This window comes from Protopterus annectens, chromosome 1.part1 (assembly GCF_019279795.1).
Source record: "Protopterus annectens isolate FY-2018-M chromosome 1.part1, PAN1.0, whole genome shotgun sequence".
NCBI lineage: Eukaryota > Metazoa > Chordata > Ceratodontiformes > Protopteridae > Protopterus > Protopterus annectens.
In genome coordinates, this window is record NC_056726.1 from 967,373,486 (window position 1) to 967,390,093 (window position 16,608).

Below are 16,608 nucleotides of genomic sequence, written 5' to 3' on the forward strand. Positions count from 1 at the left end.
CTTCACTTCTTTCTGTTTTTGTGCATAATAACTAAATTCTGTTATGTCCATATTTATTTGTTCAAATTTTAACACACTTTTCACCCTATTAAGTTTTCATATTTCTTTCCACAAATTAGTAACTCTTTCACATTTCAAAAATACATAGTCAGTAGTCTCAAACTATCCACATTTATTACTTAGTTGATCTTGCTTTTTTTGTAATATATATTTGCCTTAGCCGGCAATTTTCTAATAGACAATCTCCATATATAATCATTACATTCTTTAATCTTTTTATAGTTATTACATTTCATCATTTTGGCTTTTATCTTATCTATTTCTAAATCTTTCCATGGATCAATGCAATAAAATGTTTTAATAATATTTAAGTACCATTCCTTTCTATTTTTTTCACATATATTCTTTATTTTCCATAACACAATTTTGTTTTGATACTCTTTCATTTCTTCATTCACAATGCTTTTACTTCTTTTTTTAACTTCCATTCCTTCCCACAGTTCTTTGTATCTATAACATAGTATCATTTCTATCAAGTTTTTATTTTCCTTCATAATTCCTTTTAATACCTGATATAAAATTAAAGATGCTGCATGTACTATTGGGTTTATTAAACCTAAGACTCCTTGCTCTTCTTTCATATATAGAATCCCTCTGTTAACTGGATTCAGTCTAGAGCCCTATATAAAAGAAAATATAATCATCATTTGTTCCTTCTCATACTTAATAGGAGTCAAATAGATGTTAGCAACATAAGCAACTTTTCCTATTATCATGGTCTTCAACAAGTGTGCTTTTTTCTATATGAAAATCTGTATGATTTCCAAAAAGTAGTCCTATCCTTTACTTCTGTGAGTGCAATGTCCCATTGTTGTTGTTTGTATTCATTCCTTCCAAATGTTATTCCTAGTATAGCCATATCTTCTTCTTCATCTTTCAGCTTTTCCCGGTTAGGGGTCGCCACAGCAGATCACCTGTCTGCTCATGATTGGCAGTGGAGTTTTACGGTGTCGAGTTGCCAGCCCGGCGCCCAACCTTCCACAGAAGGCACACACACGCACACACTCTCACCTAGGGCCAATTTAGAGTGTCCAATCCACCTACAGCATATCTTTGGGATGTGGGAGGAAACCGGAGCACCCGGAGGAAACCCACGCGACCACAGGGAGGACATGCAGACTCCGCACAGAAGGCACTCCAGCCAAGGATCGAACTGGAGAGCCTCTTGCTGTGAGGTGGCAAAGCTAACCACTGTACCACCGTGACCGCCCCTATTCCTAATATATCCATATATTTTTCATTAAACTCAGTACCTCCTGTCATGCCTTCAAAACCAAATCCTTTACTTTTCGCTTTATTTGTACTTAAACCAACTTTTTTAGTGTATACTTAATTTTTCATTTATTTTTCCATCCATACTTTATTTTTAACATTTAGTATCTTATCTTCAGCATAATTATACATTATTGGCCATTGTACTTCCGTCATCATTTTGCATCCACTGCTACTTGACATTTTATTAATTTCCTTCACTATTACATTCATAACTAATGAGAAAATTACACTATTAGCTGGGGAGCCCTGGTTCATTCCACATTCTATTTTTATTTCTTCCCTAATCCTGCTATTTACATTGTTTCACATAGTTCCTTTCACAAACAGATTTTATTACTTGTAATATTTTTTGCTTACATTAAAAGCTTGCAAAATTTCCCATAATGATTTATATTGAATATTATCATTGGCTTTACTTGTGTATACCCTTCCATAACCTTCACTTCTACATTTTTTATTTATGATACAATCAATTATTTTTCTTATTACTCATAACAACTCTTTACTTCCTTTTCTTCCAGATACTTTTTGGTCATGTATTTTATCTATTTTTTGTAACCTTTTTGTTATTGTTCTCATAAGAAAAATATAATCAGTATTATTCAATGTAATAGTTCTCCAATTTTTTATCCCCTCTTTATTTCCTTTTTTAAATATAAATTTTATAACTCACGTACATATCTCTTTCTCTTTAATTTCAGTTTCTAACCATTCATTTATAACTTCTACAAAAATTATTTTTTGTCACCCCTTCATTTTTTATACATATCATATTCAGTTCTGTCCAGTCATTTTGTAGAATTCATGTTAATATGTTTTAGAATTTCATTCAGTTCTTTCATAATTATTTTTTGTTCTAAATTTTCATTATCTTCATTATTTAATTTTTCATCTTTATAAATTTATTCTAGGTTTTCTTCTATTTTAACAAATAATTCCAATACATATTCTTTGATTATTTTGTATAGTCCTTCTTGCTGTTTTATTTGCTTACCTTCCCTATTCTTTAGGTCTCTTGTTCATAGGATCATAGGAAGTTAGTAGGCTATTGGCCCTGAGGCCGTTATAAGCTTAGCCAAGAGTTTAGCTCATGTATAGACAAATCAGCACCTGATGCCCCTGTCCAGGGACATGGGTGGAATCCCAGGGATGTATTTTCTATTTTCCATCCAGTTATCCAGGTTGCACTTCAAAAGGGGGTAAAGAGGCACAAAGCTTGACGTGGCAAGGGAGGCTATTCCACAGATGGGGGAGTCTCTGGGACACAAATCTGTTCCATCAAGTCCTACTGATATCACAGACCAGGTTGAGGCTACATATGAGGGGTTACTCGATGGAGCTTGACTTGTGGATTTGCAACAGTCCCATCAAGGCGGGGTCTGAGATCACCTTGTATGCCAGACAGAGGTCACCTCTGAGGAATCTGTATGAAACAGAGTAGAGGGATAGGGCTTTTAGCCTATCTGTGTATGGTAGATTTTTGAGGCCCTGGATTCTCCTGTTGAGGAACCTCTGTGGTCTCTCCAGCTGCTGCATGTGGTTTGAGACATGCTGAATGGGGCATTGTACTCAATAATGGGCCTTATAAGGGAAGAATACAGGGATGTTATGACCTTCTTGTCCCAAGATGGGATACCCTTACTTATGAGGTGGGCCGTGTTGAAAGCTTTCCATACAGTGGAAGCAACATTGTGGTCAAAAGTCAGGTTGCTATCAATCTGGGTATCCAACTCTCTCACAACTGACTGCATGCTTAGGACGTTGTTATTAATGTGATAATTTGTGGGGATGTCACTCTCCCCAAAGGGGGTGATGATGCATTTTTTTGTATTCAGCTTGAGGCCATGTTTCTGACACCAGTTATTTGTTTGGGTGAGACCCTCTTGGAGGATGCCCATGTCACTAGGGGAATTGTTGACTGCGCCCAGCTTGCAGTCATCTGCAGACTTGGTCAGCCATAGCCCATTGGTTTTGGCCTGCACCTCAGAAAAGTATATCCCAAATAACAGCAGCCCCAAGACCGAACCCTGGAATACGCCTCTCGATACAGGCCTACTGCTTGAGGTGGCTTCCCCTACTTTAACTTGGTGGGTTCTGTCAGTGAGCCAGTTAGCTACCCAGCTGGTAACTTATGGATTGATGCGTAGTTGAGAGAGTTTATCTGTTATGCCCGAATGGGAAATGGTGTCTAAGGCTTTGTGCAGGTCAAGGTACAGTGTGCACTGCCTTCCCCTCATCCATGGCTTTGGTGACTGCCTCAAAAAAGTCGACCAAATTTAAGAGACATGACGTCCCCTTGATGAAACCAACCTATGCGGGATCAAGTGTTTGGAGGCTGCCATTGCCCTTGTTAATGAGGTCCATGATCCGTTTCATGGCTTTGCAGATCAGGCTAGTTAGGCTGTGATGGGTCTATAGTTTTCCAGATCGGTGGACACGCCACCTTTGTGTAAAGGGATGACAGTGGCTGTCCTCCACTCAGCTCGGGCAAAGCCGGTACTCTGGCTTTGGTTGAGTAGGGCGCCTAATGGTGCTGCAAGTTCCTGCCTGAGTTCATGTAGGATGCAGCCTAGGGTGTTATTGGGTCCCATGGAGGCTGTATTTTTTGCCTTTGAGAGAGCAGTGATGACCTGATCCCTAGATATAAGGGGAAGGGGGCAGGTACTGGGAATGTCCTGATTTACTGATGGGGAGACAGAGGGGTGAAATTTTTGCTGAATCTGTCAGCCAGCAAGTTTGCTATATCTACGGCATTTGTATGTGATGTTCTTGACCACCAGTTCTGAACAGATCTGGGTGCTACCTTTGAGATTACGGACATATGTGAAGAAGGCCTTATGATTGTCTCTAGCAGATGTGGCCAATTTGGGCTCGAAGTTTGCTTTGGAGGATTTCACTAGTGCTCTTATTTGCTTATTTAGGCTAAGGACAGATTTTTAAACATCATTTCTCTCTCTCTTTGTTACATATGCATATAAAGCTATAATACTATACACACATATTTTTCCATCTCATGTCTGTTACCGTAATTCATCCTAGTTCCACTATGGATACATCTAATATTTTAATGCTTTTTTTGGGCTCCTGCTCCTCCTTGGTCCTGGACAGCAGTTTTTTTTTTTTGCTATAGATTTTATTTATTGCAGATGTCCACCAGACAGGTTTACTTTTCCTTGCAGAGGATGATTTAGTCCTGTCCAGGTATTCATGATTCTATGCATCTGTATAAATGTTCATATAGTAATTTTGTATAGTTTTGGATACTGTATTGTTGTTTTTCTTTCTTTTATTATTTTACTCAGATATGGTGCTACCTCTTCTTTCTTTCCTTGTAAACAATGTTTTTGTTTATATAACAAGTTGTTAATTTTAATTTGATTCATTTTATATATTTCTATTTTTCATAAAAAAAATTTCTTAAGTCTCTGAATGTTTCTTAATATCTTATATCTCTCTCTCTTTTCTTCCTTATACATTCTAAAAACACTTTTTATATTTCTCTTTAAAATTAATCCACCAAACAGTGCAATTTCTCATAAGTCTCTCGTATTCATATGATTTTTCCATAATTCCATAAGTTCGTTTTTTCTTCTAAATCTAATTCCTTTTCATGAATTCTCTTTAATCCTTTTTTCTTCTTCTATGTTCTTCATTCTCCTGTACTTTAACCCATATAGCCACATGATCCGAAAATCCTCCATACTGAATTCATTTTTTTTCTACTTTTAAACTGTCAAATATTAAAAAATCAATTTCTGTCCTAATTTCATTCCTTTTTGTAAGTGCAGTGGTTATTCTCCCATACACTTAACTTTCCACTTCTCATAATTTCTTTAACCATTTTCATAGGTTCATACTAAACTATCTGCCCTAGGGTATTTATAAGCCTAGCCAGAGTATGTTTGGCTTTCGCCACCCATTTTAAATTAATTTTGCTATTCCCTTTTTCGAGGTTAGTATACTGTGCCTCTGTCTAACAGTGACGCAGAAGTGATACCCGGGGTAAACCTACGATATCCCATCCACTCATCAAGATTCCTCTTGAAGAGTCAATGAGGGACTCTGCCTAACCTGGACTGGGATTTTGTTCCAGAGTGAAGGGAGCCTCTGGGTTATGAATCTGTCCCTCCAGCATGTCCTATTTATTTCAGTGCTGAGGTTCAAGTCTCTCGAGCGTGTTGCTCGATGGGATTTGGATTTTATGAGGTGCAGCATGTCCATTAATTCCGGGTTGGACATGGCTTTATACGTCAGGCACAGGTCGCCTCTGAGCAGGCGGTATGCCACTGAGTAGAGCTGGAGTTTCTTTAACAGGGCAGCATATGGCATCTGTTTGAGCCCTTTGAGCCTCTAGGTGAGGTACTTTTGGGGTCTTTCCAGTTGCTGCAGGTGTTTGGTAAGGTACATCCCAAAAGGGGCATTGTACTCGATTATGGGCCTGATGAGGGATGAGTAAAGAGGCACAATGACATCACAATTGCTCTTATTTTTTCTTAAATTACAATTAAAATCATCACCCACCACTATAATGTCCATATTTACACAAACATATTCTAGAATATTCTTAAACATCATTTCTCTCTTTCTTTTTGTTACATATGCATATAAAGCTATAATACTATACACACACATTTTTTTCGTCTCAAGTCTGTCACCGTAATTCATCCTAGTTCCACTATGGATGCATCTAATATTTTAATGCTTTTTTGAAATAACGTACATATGCCCAAACCTGCTTCTTTCCCCATGTTCCAAACTACTGCACCATTCCAAAGTTTTTCAGTCTGTATTCTTTCTTGCTCTGTTAATAATCTGATATCTTCTAAAGCAATAATATGTGCAACTATTGCAGCACATCATTGTAGTGTACCGATTTTCCTCTTAAGATTTTTCATACTGTTCACATTTAAAGCTAATATTTTCATCTTATAAGAACAGTTAGTATAATAAAATTTTTATTCCTTTCCTTTCTTATTTTCTGTAAGAATTATATTTTGAATGTTTTTTTCCTTTCTTTAACTCTTTCCCTATTGACTTTTTTTATTTCTTACTGTAAACCAGTCAGTTTCTTCCTCTGTTTTTACATTCTTTAACTTCATGTACAACCTATTCATCAGTCATCACATCTTTTTGTACATTTTCTTGTATAATACATTCTGTCTCTTTCTCCTGTATAGTTTCATTTTCTTGAACACTCATTTCATGTTCTAGCCATAAATGACCAGTATTGCCACATTTTTGCACTTTAAATCACTTTTTTTTTTGCATTATGCCCTGTTTTACCACATAACATATTTTTTATCACATTCATTGACTAAGTGATCATATTTTCCACAAAATTAACAAGTCTTTGGTTGACCCCTATATTTCACAAAACCCCTATTACTGTAATCATTAATAATACTAGGTATTTGCATAACATTAACATTTTCAGTATTACTCCACATTCTCATCCCCAATCCATAGTCCTCTTTCATCATATATTTTTGTAGTGTGCATTAATTCTTTTGCATATAGTTAGCAAATGTTCTTTCAGTTCTTTTGCTTTAACTTCAGTTCTAAACTGGTTCATTTTTCTTTTTTTTTTTGTCTGTAAAAAGCTTATACCATATATTCTGACCATGGATAAATATTTTTCTTTTGTTCTTGTGCACCCAAAATATGTTCTATGGCCTGCCTAGTCTCAAATATCAAGTCACAAAAAGTTTTTTAATTAATTAAAATAAATGCTGTTACATCTTTTGCTTTGTGAGGTGCTATGACAGAGTCCCAAACCCCATACCTGTCCAAACTCTCTTCTTTTTTACTGCTCACACATATTGTATATGCCTTTTTTTGTTTCTTTTATTTCTCCTTTGTTCCTTCTCTAACAGTTTGTGCATAAGTTTTTGTCTTTCACATTTTTTTTTCTAGCACAGTCTCTTCTGTTATTTTTTCCATGATGTTATTCCATGAAATTGCTGCTCCATTTTCTGGCTCACTTTGGTTTACCATTTCTTCCAAATACTCATCCTGCAACCCCCCCCCCCCCATTGGAGGGTTGTAATTATGCATTTTGCAACAGTAACAGTCTCTCCTTCAAACAATCTCTTGTGAAACCATCTCTGTTTCAGCTACATTCTCCTTTTCCTCCAGTGTTGCTCTTTTTTTCTGCATGCACATCACCAGAAAAACTACTGGTAGTGATTCTACCATTTCAACTGCATTTTCAGCAGCTTTCATTCCAGTTACAGCAGAAGCTGACTCAACCATGTTTTCTCCCTGTTTCTCCAGGCTGCCTCCATGCCTGGAACAGAAACAAGAAGTCCATTGTGTCACACACAAATGCTTGCCCCTACCACAAAGAGTTGGGGAAGTTCCCCAGTGCATTGGCCAAATTACTCCTCTTCAATATGAATGCAACCATGGGTCTACCCTGAAAAGAAGCCATTGGCCCAATGGGACTAACTTGGCCAAGAAAGTGTAAATAAACTAATTAAATACGTAAATGCCTATACTTTTTATTAACTTTTAAGTGAGTGCAGCAGAGATGCCCTCTCATCCAGTTTATCTACATTTGCCTTAGTATTAAATTTGTCTGTTTTACCACCCACTCTAGGAATTCTGGTATTCATTGGAACTTCTTCACTTCTAATTTCCTTAAGTACTTCATTGTTGTTTCCCACTTGTAATATGTTCCCCTGTCCTCCATCTAAACACTCTTCTGTATCATCTCACCACCTCCATCTTTTCCTTGTCTTGATTTGCTTTCTTGTCTTCCTTCCCTTCACTTGTACATCATTCACATCATTCCGTCCCAAATTTGTTCTACTCTTCATTCCTTTCTTAACCCACACTTGCTCTTTGCCTTCACCTTTAAGCCAAGAAATGTGCTGTCTCTGCATACCATCTTGAGAGACTCTTGCTTTTTTCCACTCTGTCTTTCCATATCTCCTTTACACCCTTATAATTGAGTTTGTTGACGAAGCATGCTATTAGAGGAAGAATTGGTGCTGATTGTTCAAGCATTAAATGAAAATTAGAGAGAAAACTACATTTTTTCTGAGTATCCACATAACTTTTTCTTCTTGCTTAGAAACTTCCAAAAGTTAACAAGGAACTGGCTTTGAAATTGATTGAAGAAGAAGAAGATACTGAACAAGGACGGAAGAAAAAGAAAGGAAAGGTAATTTTTATAATGTTTTTGTTTGCAAGTTAAGCTGTATTATCTGTTTGTTCCATTTTAAATGAGCTGTAAACATGACTCAATTACTTCTCATTCGTTTGTAACACTGCATGCTGTAGATGCATGACTTGCAGTTCTGACGTTGCATTCCCTTTGTCTGGCTTAATTCTTAGATTCACAAGAACTTTTCTTTTAGAGTACATTATCAACAACACAAAAAGCCACTTTAGCGGATTCTCATTGAGTCGTGAGCAGGGTTGCCAGATGTCCCTATTTGAGCGGGACTGTCCTGGGATCAGCAGCCTGATCCTGAGTCCCGCACTGCCAGTTTAAATCCCGGGCAGCCTCCGCTTTGTTTTTTTTGTTTTTTTGATTGGCCTGTATACCGGCATACGGACCAATCAAAAATCGCTAAACACGGAGCTTCTTGTGTTTAATGCGGAACATAGCAGTTCCGCATTAAACAGAAGTAGCTCCGTGTTTAGCGATTTTTGATTGGCCCATATACCGGTTTACAGGCCAATCAAAAAATTGCAAAACAGAGCTACTGAGTTAAAACAAGAAAAAAAATTGTAGAGGAGCGTAAACAAATAGTGAAGGAAATAAGAAATGGATATCAGTGTTGAGGAAGTTTTGAAGTATTTTAGCAAAGGGAGAGGGTGTCAGTCTGGTTTAGAACATGTACATAACCATTGGGATTTAAGGAAGACTCTTAGTTGGTTCTTAAATAGTGGGGTAGATATAAGGGAAGTTAGATCATTCATTCATTTATTTATTTATTTGCATTTGTTGACCGGGAGTGTCCGACTGGACGTAGGTCCATTTTCAGCGGAGGCCCAGGGAGAAAAGCTCCACAGTTAAAATAAACAGACAGTAGTTACATTGGATTACATAGCGATTAACAATTTGATTAACATAGCAATTAATTACAAAACATATTTACAGATGAAGAACATAGTACATCAGTAGACAACTAAGACTCTTTATCTGCGAAGTACATAACAGACATTAACAAATGTTACAATAAGAAGTTCCTGCTGTATAATAAGTACTAGGCTTATGAGCATCTGAGCTTGCTATAATCAAGGTAGTTAGTGGGGTGGAAAGAAAGGTACTGAGCTTGCTATAATCAAGGTAGTTAGTGAGGTGGGAAAGAAAGGTAGTGGTTGGATGGGGTGGGTGATATTAGAGTGGGAGTTGCAAGGGCATAGCCAGCATGTTTTTAGGTGTGCGTTTAGTAACGTTTTGAAGTGGGTGCATGATGGTACAGAGGTAATTGTGGGTGGGAGGGAGTTCCATAATTTGGCTATGGCGCAAGAGAATAGTGCTTCACCAGCAGAGTTATTGGCTTTAGTGATCTAAATTTGGAAGTCTGTTCCAAGTATTTCCAACAAAGGTAGTAAACAGGCAGTCACCAGATTGGTTATTGGATTTAAGGGTGGAAACTAGTAACTTATTTGCTGAGCGTAGAGTTTTGAGATTTATATCAGGATTAATAAGATTACAGAGTACAGGAGTATTAGTGGGATGGTACAGAACCTTGTGAGTGATAGTAAGTTGCTGAAGAAGAACCTGGTTTTGAAATTCCAGCCATCCTAGCTGTTTCAGATTTTGGCAGTGGTGGGTTCTAAAAGGGGAGCCAGTGGCAAATCTGGCGATATTGTTATAGGAGGTTGCCAGTTTGTTTAGATTAGTTTTAGATAGGTTGGTATATATGGGGGAGGCATAGAGTAGGGTGGAGATTAGATGGGTTTGAGCAATAGTAGTCCTGGCAGAGGGTGTAAGAAAGCTTTAAGCCTGTAAAGGAAACCAAGTTTTCTATTAACTGCTTTGACAGTTAAGTTTATGTGATTGTCATAGTTAAGATTATGATCAATTGTTACACCTAAGAGTTTGGTGGTTGTGTCGGGTGCTATTACAGTGCTATTATTTAATGTAATTGTGAAATTAATATGGGTAGACTTCTGTGTGGGAGTGAACAGTAATACTTTAGTTTTTTTTGGGTTAAGGAGGAGACCGCGTTGATGGAACCAGTTTTCAACTAAGGTAAGTACTCTTTGGGTACTGGACTGGAGTTCAGCTGAAGAGGCTGCGGCACAGATTAAAGTCGAGTCATCAGCATATTGTATGCAGGTGGTTTGGGGGAGGGTAGTTTTCAGATCATTAATGAAAATAGAAAAGAGGAGAGGTCCCAGAATGGAGCCTTGTGGAACACCCAGAGTGACCGGGAGCTGAGTAGATAATTTATTGTCCCAGAGGACTGCCTGTTGTCTGTTTTCTAGATAAGACTTAAACCATTTGACTGCCTAAGGAAAGTGATTGTAGTGTATCTAACATTAATTGATGATTAACCATGTCAAAGGCTTTAGAGAGGTCTATAAAGAGAGCAGAGGAAAGCAGGTTATTTCGATTTCTATTGATACAGTCAGAGAAAGATAAAAGAGCAGTTGTAGTGCTGTGGAATGGTCTAAAGCCATGCTGGCAGTCAGCCAGTAGCTTGTTTTGTAGGAGATGCTCAAGTAGCTGCTGGTGGATACATTTCTCCATGATTTTTGCTAAAGGAGAGAGTATGGCAATGGGTCGAAAGTTAGTGAGTTCAGTTGAGTTACCACCCTTATGCAATGGAATTATATGTGAAACTTTCCAAAGAGAAGGGATTGCACATTCTGTAATAGTTCTATTTATTAAGATGGAAATAGGGTAGGCTAGTGCACCAGCTGCCATTTGCAGATATTCAGCTTGGAGGAGGTCAGCTGATGGAGTACAAGGTTTAGGTTTTTGGAGAAGCGTATGGATGAGTGATTTTGGCATTGGTTGTAGAGTAAATGCAGGAGGATTACTAGCTATTGAGGGTGGTGTAGTGGTGCTAGCTGGGGATAAGGTATTTGCTAGTGATTTAACTGATTCCGAGAAAAATCTGTTAAATGTGTCTGCTATTTGGATGGTAGTGTTTTGAGGCAAGTTAGATGGGGTAGGAGATTTGGAGTGACCTGGATGAAGTAGCCCGTTGATGCCTGACCAGAATTTTTGTGGATTATGTGGTTGGGTTTGTTGGAGTTTATGGTAATAGTTTTTTTTTGTCAAGAATAGTTTGTTTTTTAGTGGTGTTTCTAAGCTGTCTAAAGTTTTGATGGTCTGTAGGGTCTTTTGTATATCTCCATTTGGACCACATCTTATTTTTCTGTAGCATTTTGTGCCTGGTCTCTTTGGAGAGCCAAGGAGCAGGTTTCTTCCTGGTCCTCACTGTACGAGAGGGGGCATGGCGGTCAAGAATTAGCAGGAATTTGGAATTAAAGTTTGACACCGCTTCATCAAGAGGTAGGTATTTAAGGGTTGACCAGTTTCAAGCTTTGAGCTCAGCTAGGTAGCTGTCTGGGTTTAGACTTTTTTTGTTTCGGGTAGTCCTAAGGTAGTTTGGTTGGGTATAGTGGTCTTTTGTCTAGTTATAAAGGTAAGAGAGTGGTCACTAATATCATCAGGCAATGTACCGGTTTTATATAGGAGAGGATTACTGTTAACTAATATCCAGTCTAAGGTACTTTTCTTATTGCTAGGTTTGTGGGTTCTGGTAGTAGAGGTGATGTTTGATAGAAGCCATAAAGGTTTATGTGAGTAGTAGGTTTGGCTGAAGTACAACAATACCAATCAATATTAAAATCTCCAGGGAGTATTGTTTCTTGTGGGAAGGGTGTGGACAACCAGCTAAGTGAATTTTCAAGAGTATTAATGTTATTACCTGTCTGCATGTCCTCCCCGCGGTTGGGTGGGCATTTGAAAGACATGCGTAAATGGTCGTACCTTTGTTGAAGGTTGAACGTCGAGCTGGCACCTTGGCGTTCGTAACAATCTACTGCCAATCATTAGCGGACCGGACGCTATGGCGACCCCTAACCGGGAAAAAAAAACGAAAAACAAACAGCAACAACATTAATGTTATTACCTGGAGGGATATAGGCACAGATAATGTATAAGGATTTATTTGTATTAATCTGGAGCTTAGTGATTAAGATTTCAGCATTGTTAGGAGTGGGAGGTTGAGTGTCCAATATAGTAATTTGTAATTCAGATTTATACAATATTGCTACCCCACCGCCTTTTTTGTTTGCATATAATATACAAATTACATATTTATTAAAAAACAGTGTACAAAACTGTGCATGCTTGATGAAAGTGCAGACATATGTGCCTTAATTGTTGCACATCTAAGAGTGAGGCATTGTTTGGGTGTCCCACCGCTTTTAAGATATTCATTCCAATTTGAATCTGTTACTAATATTCAAAAGTGCTTTATGAAAATAAAAACTTGCATTTCTCGGTCTTTATCTTATCCACCAGATCTTAGAGACAGTTTATTTCCAGCAACCACAACATGCATAGTCCTCCGCCCTCCAAACTGTACAGTATCACACTCCATGTTTTCATTATTAAAAAAACGTATGAGAAAACAAATCTGTAGGCACTCTTCAGTATCTCATACCATGTGCTTATTGCAATTATTTTTCACTATGCACACTTGCATAGTCCTCCACCTTGTCAGCTTGCAAATGCCACTTTGTTCCTTAATGCATGACCTGCCATTAATGAGGTGTTAGTCTCATTATAGATTCATAGATTCATAGATTAGTACTAGGCTAACTACCCTTGTGGGCTATTTCAAGCCTAGCCAATTACCCCATGTGAGAATCAAACCCTGCACCTTGTGTCTGTAAGGTAAACACCTTAACCATTATGCCATCCTCCCATCCCTTGTGCTTCATGCGGATGTCCCACAAGAAAAGAAAATGAAAACCAAGCAAATTTCTCCTGTAGTTAAGGATCCCCAAAATGAATGGCAGGATTTTATTAAGAAGTTATTTAGAATTAGAATTAGAATGTTGATGCTTTTAATACACAGTGCTTCTTTTCTATCTTATTTGTTCTAATATCATTTTTTTGTGGCACCCTTAGCTTGCATTGCCCTCAACATAGCAGTGTCAGTATCAATCTTTACATTATTAAAAGTGATATGGCTAATGATTTTCAATTTTTCACAAAGTATCTGTAAACACTTTATAGTAATTCAGGGACTTGACATCACAGGTAAATGTTTTGCGTGTGCATGTTTACCAAATCATGTTTATCCTAACTTCTTAGTATACTCTGTACCTTTTCTGCAATATTTGCCTTAATAGTGGATTACTGTGAATAACTTGTGCTTCAAACAAACACTTGTATCTGTAGATATTGTTCTACTTATCTGGCATATTTTGTTGTCATTTTTCTTTGGCTGGATGTCCGAGCAGAGGATTAAGGCTATGAGCTGTTTCATATTGCCCAGGGATTGATTCCATTGCCTTACATATCTGTACTTTATGATTGGGCAAGTCACTTGACCAGACAGTGCTCTAGAAAAAGGTCCCTGTAGAGGAATGGTCCACCCTGCTTATCAAATACAAATGAGCAAAATATTTTTACTACACCTACTGCTACTTAGGCCCTCAAAATATGACAGTATTCCAATCTGGTTTTGTATTATTAACATTGTTGGGAAATATTTTATATTTTTCCTGCATCTTTGCAAACAACCTTTACTAAAGTAAGCCATGCATGTCCCCACAGTTGCATATCCAGTCTTCATGCATACCAAATCATGTCATTTTGCAGATGCCACCTTGCTCCTTAATGCACATTTTACCATTTTGGGGGTATTAGTTGCAACATTTGAACATTGTTTTGAGATGCAACTTATTAATATTAACAGTTACATCCAGGTGTGTTTAATATCATTTTTTTAAACGCTCGCTTCTTGCATAGGCCTCTTCCAACATGACAGCATAACACTCCATTTTTGCATTTTTATTCTTAATGACTGTTTGTGATTTTTTTTTTTTTTTTTTTTTTTTTTTACAACTGGTCCACAAACAATTTTCAAAAATATGTTGCCCTCATCAAGATTTCAGTGCTGTTACCTCACATGGTGATAATTGAGATTTGCATATATTCTATACCAAGTCATAGTGCAGCGCTTACCTTCTTCCCTAATGTATGTTTTAGTGCTACACCAGTAATAGCTTCAGTGGTGTAATATTGCTAATATTAATAACTTTAGCCTCAATAATATTAATAACTTTAGCCTCAAGCAAATAGTAATCTTTGTCATGTCAGTTTTCTGTCACTAACGCGTACTGTTTTCACGGTCTCCATGAAAATAGCAGTATTGCACTCTGCAATTTGCATTTATGATGCATATGTTGAAAATATTTCATTCACTGTTGCAGTATTCATAACCTAAGGGATCTCCTACCAAGCATAGCCCAATGTCCATCTAGTATACCAAAGCCTATAGTACTTATAGGCACTGGACGTCACTTGTACACCCTCTGCACAAGGGATAGGACATAAAGGTGACGTATGGACACAAACACTCAGAACTTCTTTGTCACTAGCCTGAACGCCATCATTGAATGACGATCCAAATGCCTTTCTGCTGTGCTGGTTACCAGGTTGTGTTTCAGATAAGTGTCCCATTTTGATTTCTCCATATCTTTCCTTTCTGTTTAATGCTGTTGGGTTCATATCATACAGAAAGGGAAAATGTCAGCATGGGAAACAGATTCCCCATAATAACTATCATGACCAGTGTCTTTTCTGTTTGGGTGGTTTCCATGACCATACACAGTGCTCTGTCATGCCAGGCTTTTGTCTCTAATACCCTATGTAGTTGTCTTTGTTTATCTGTCTACCTTGAAAGCCAACATCTTAAGCTATTTGGCTAAAGGTGCTGTGGCAGAGCCTTCCTGTTTTCTGGGTCAGCTGTCAGACAAGAAAAAAGGCTAAAAAACTTGGTCTGATATGGCTGCTATCCAATCTTCCCCGGACATCTCTCTCTCGAGACTAGTGAAAGCCCAGAGGATCGTTCGGTGGTTGTCTCAGATTCTTCTGCCACAGCCCCCTCAGAAGTTGGCATGGATCTGAATTGTCCCATGTCTCTGGAGGCTTTACAAATGTCTGCTGCAGACGTTGAGAGGGAGCCTTGGCTAATTGTATCCAAGGGACTGAGGAGGCTTCCTCAGATCTTGGTTAGGGAGGAGATCCCTACAACTCTTAAGTGTTGTCATAGGTCTGACCCTCCAAGGGTGCTTCATGCGGATGTCCCACAAGAAAAGAAAATGAAAACCAAGCAAATTTCTCCTGTAGTTAAGGATCCCCAAAATGAATGGCAGGATTTTATTCAGAGGTTATTTAATACCTCCTCAAGGGGTGTCTGTGCCTGCCACTGCCTGGTCTTCCACTCCTGTTAAAAGACCCAGGGAACTAGACTCTTCAGATGAGGATCTGGATTCTGGGGAAGAGTCCCTGGATTACTCTTCTCATATCCCTTTCCCCTTGGACTGTGGTTCAGAGGAAGAGGATTTTATTAGACCAGATTCCCATGTAGAGGAACTCTCCTTTGGGAAAACTTCTGCCCACATGATGAAATTTTTTAAGTGGGGTTGCTTTCAATCCTCTGATATTCAGAAAAAAGTATTATAAGCTCCTCCAGATGGTGTCTCTTAAGCCTTCTGATGTTCCCCTAGTTAGGTCTGCCCTCCTAGGTGCCTTTTCGGCAGCTTCTGTGGTCCCTGATTCTCAGCCCCTGCTCCCAAAAAAACTTGATAGATTTTACAAGGTGCCTGATCAATGTACATTTCTTCATAAATACCCTTCTGCTGATCCTTCTGTAGTGTCCGTCTCTTCTGACAAGTCTCCAAACTGTTGCCATGTACCAAATTGCTTCCTTCAGATGAAGATAGTAGGGTCATGGAGAGGCTCAGCAAAAAGGTTTATACTGATGTTCATCGTGTTACACTGCTGCAGTCATTACACTTGGGTTATCCTGCCATCAGGCGGTCCCGCAGTCGGCCAGAGTTCCAAAGTCTTGGTCCGGCATCGATTGCTGTTGCTTCTTCCCTGATGTCAGTGTGCCAGGGGTATATAAGGTGCATCCAACGCCATTTTCTTCACTCTTTCTTGCCGCGCGGTGCCCGAAGCAGAAGCAGTTCGCAAGTGCCGGTCGGCCGACTCCTGAGATTTTCAAAGTCGAATTTCAGATCTGAAGTCTTCAATAAAGCTAAGTACCCCATTGAGGA

At 38.4% G+C, this 16,608-nt stretch overlaps 1 protein-coding gene across 1 annotated transcript in view; it reads left to right on the top strand.

The window, feature by feature from the left end:
* NOL10 (nucleolar protein 10) overlaps window positions 1–16,608 on the top strand; it is a 1,716,803-nt gene that overhangs the window by 1,068,869 nt on the left and 631,326 nt on the right. Inside the window, exon 17 of the mRNA XM_044079305.1 lies at window positions 8,411–8,500. Within this exon, the coding sequence (XP_043935240.1) occupies window positions 8,411–8,500 (90 nt within the window). The remainder of the gene's footprint in view (window positions 1–8,410; window positions 8,501–16,608) is intronic.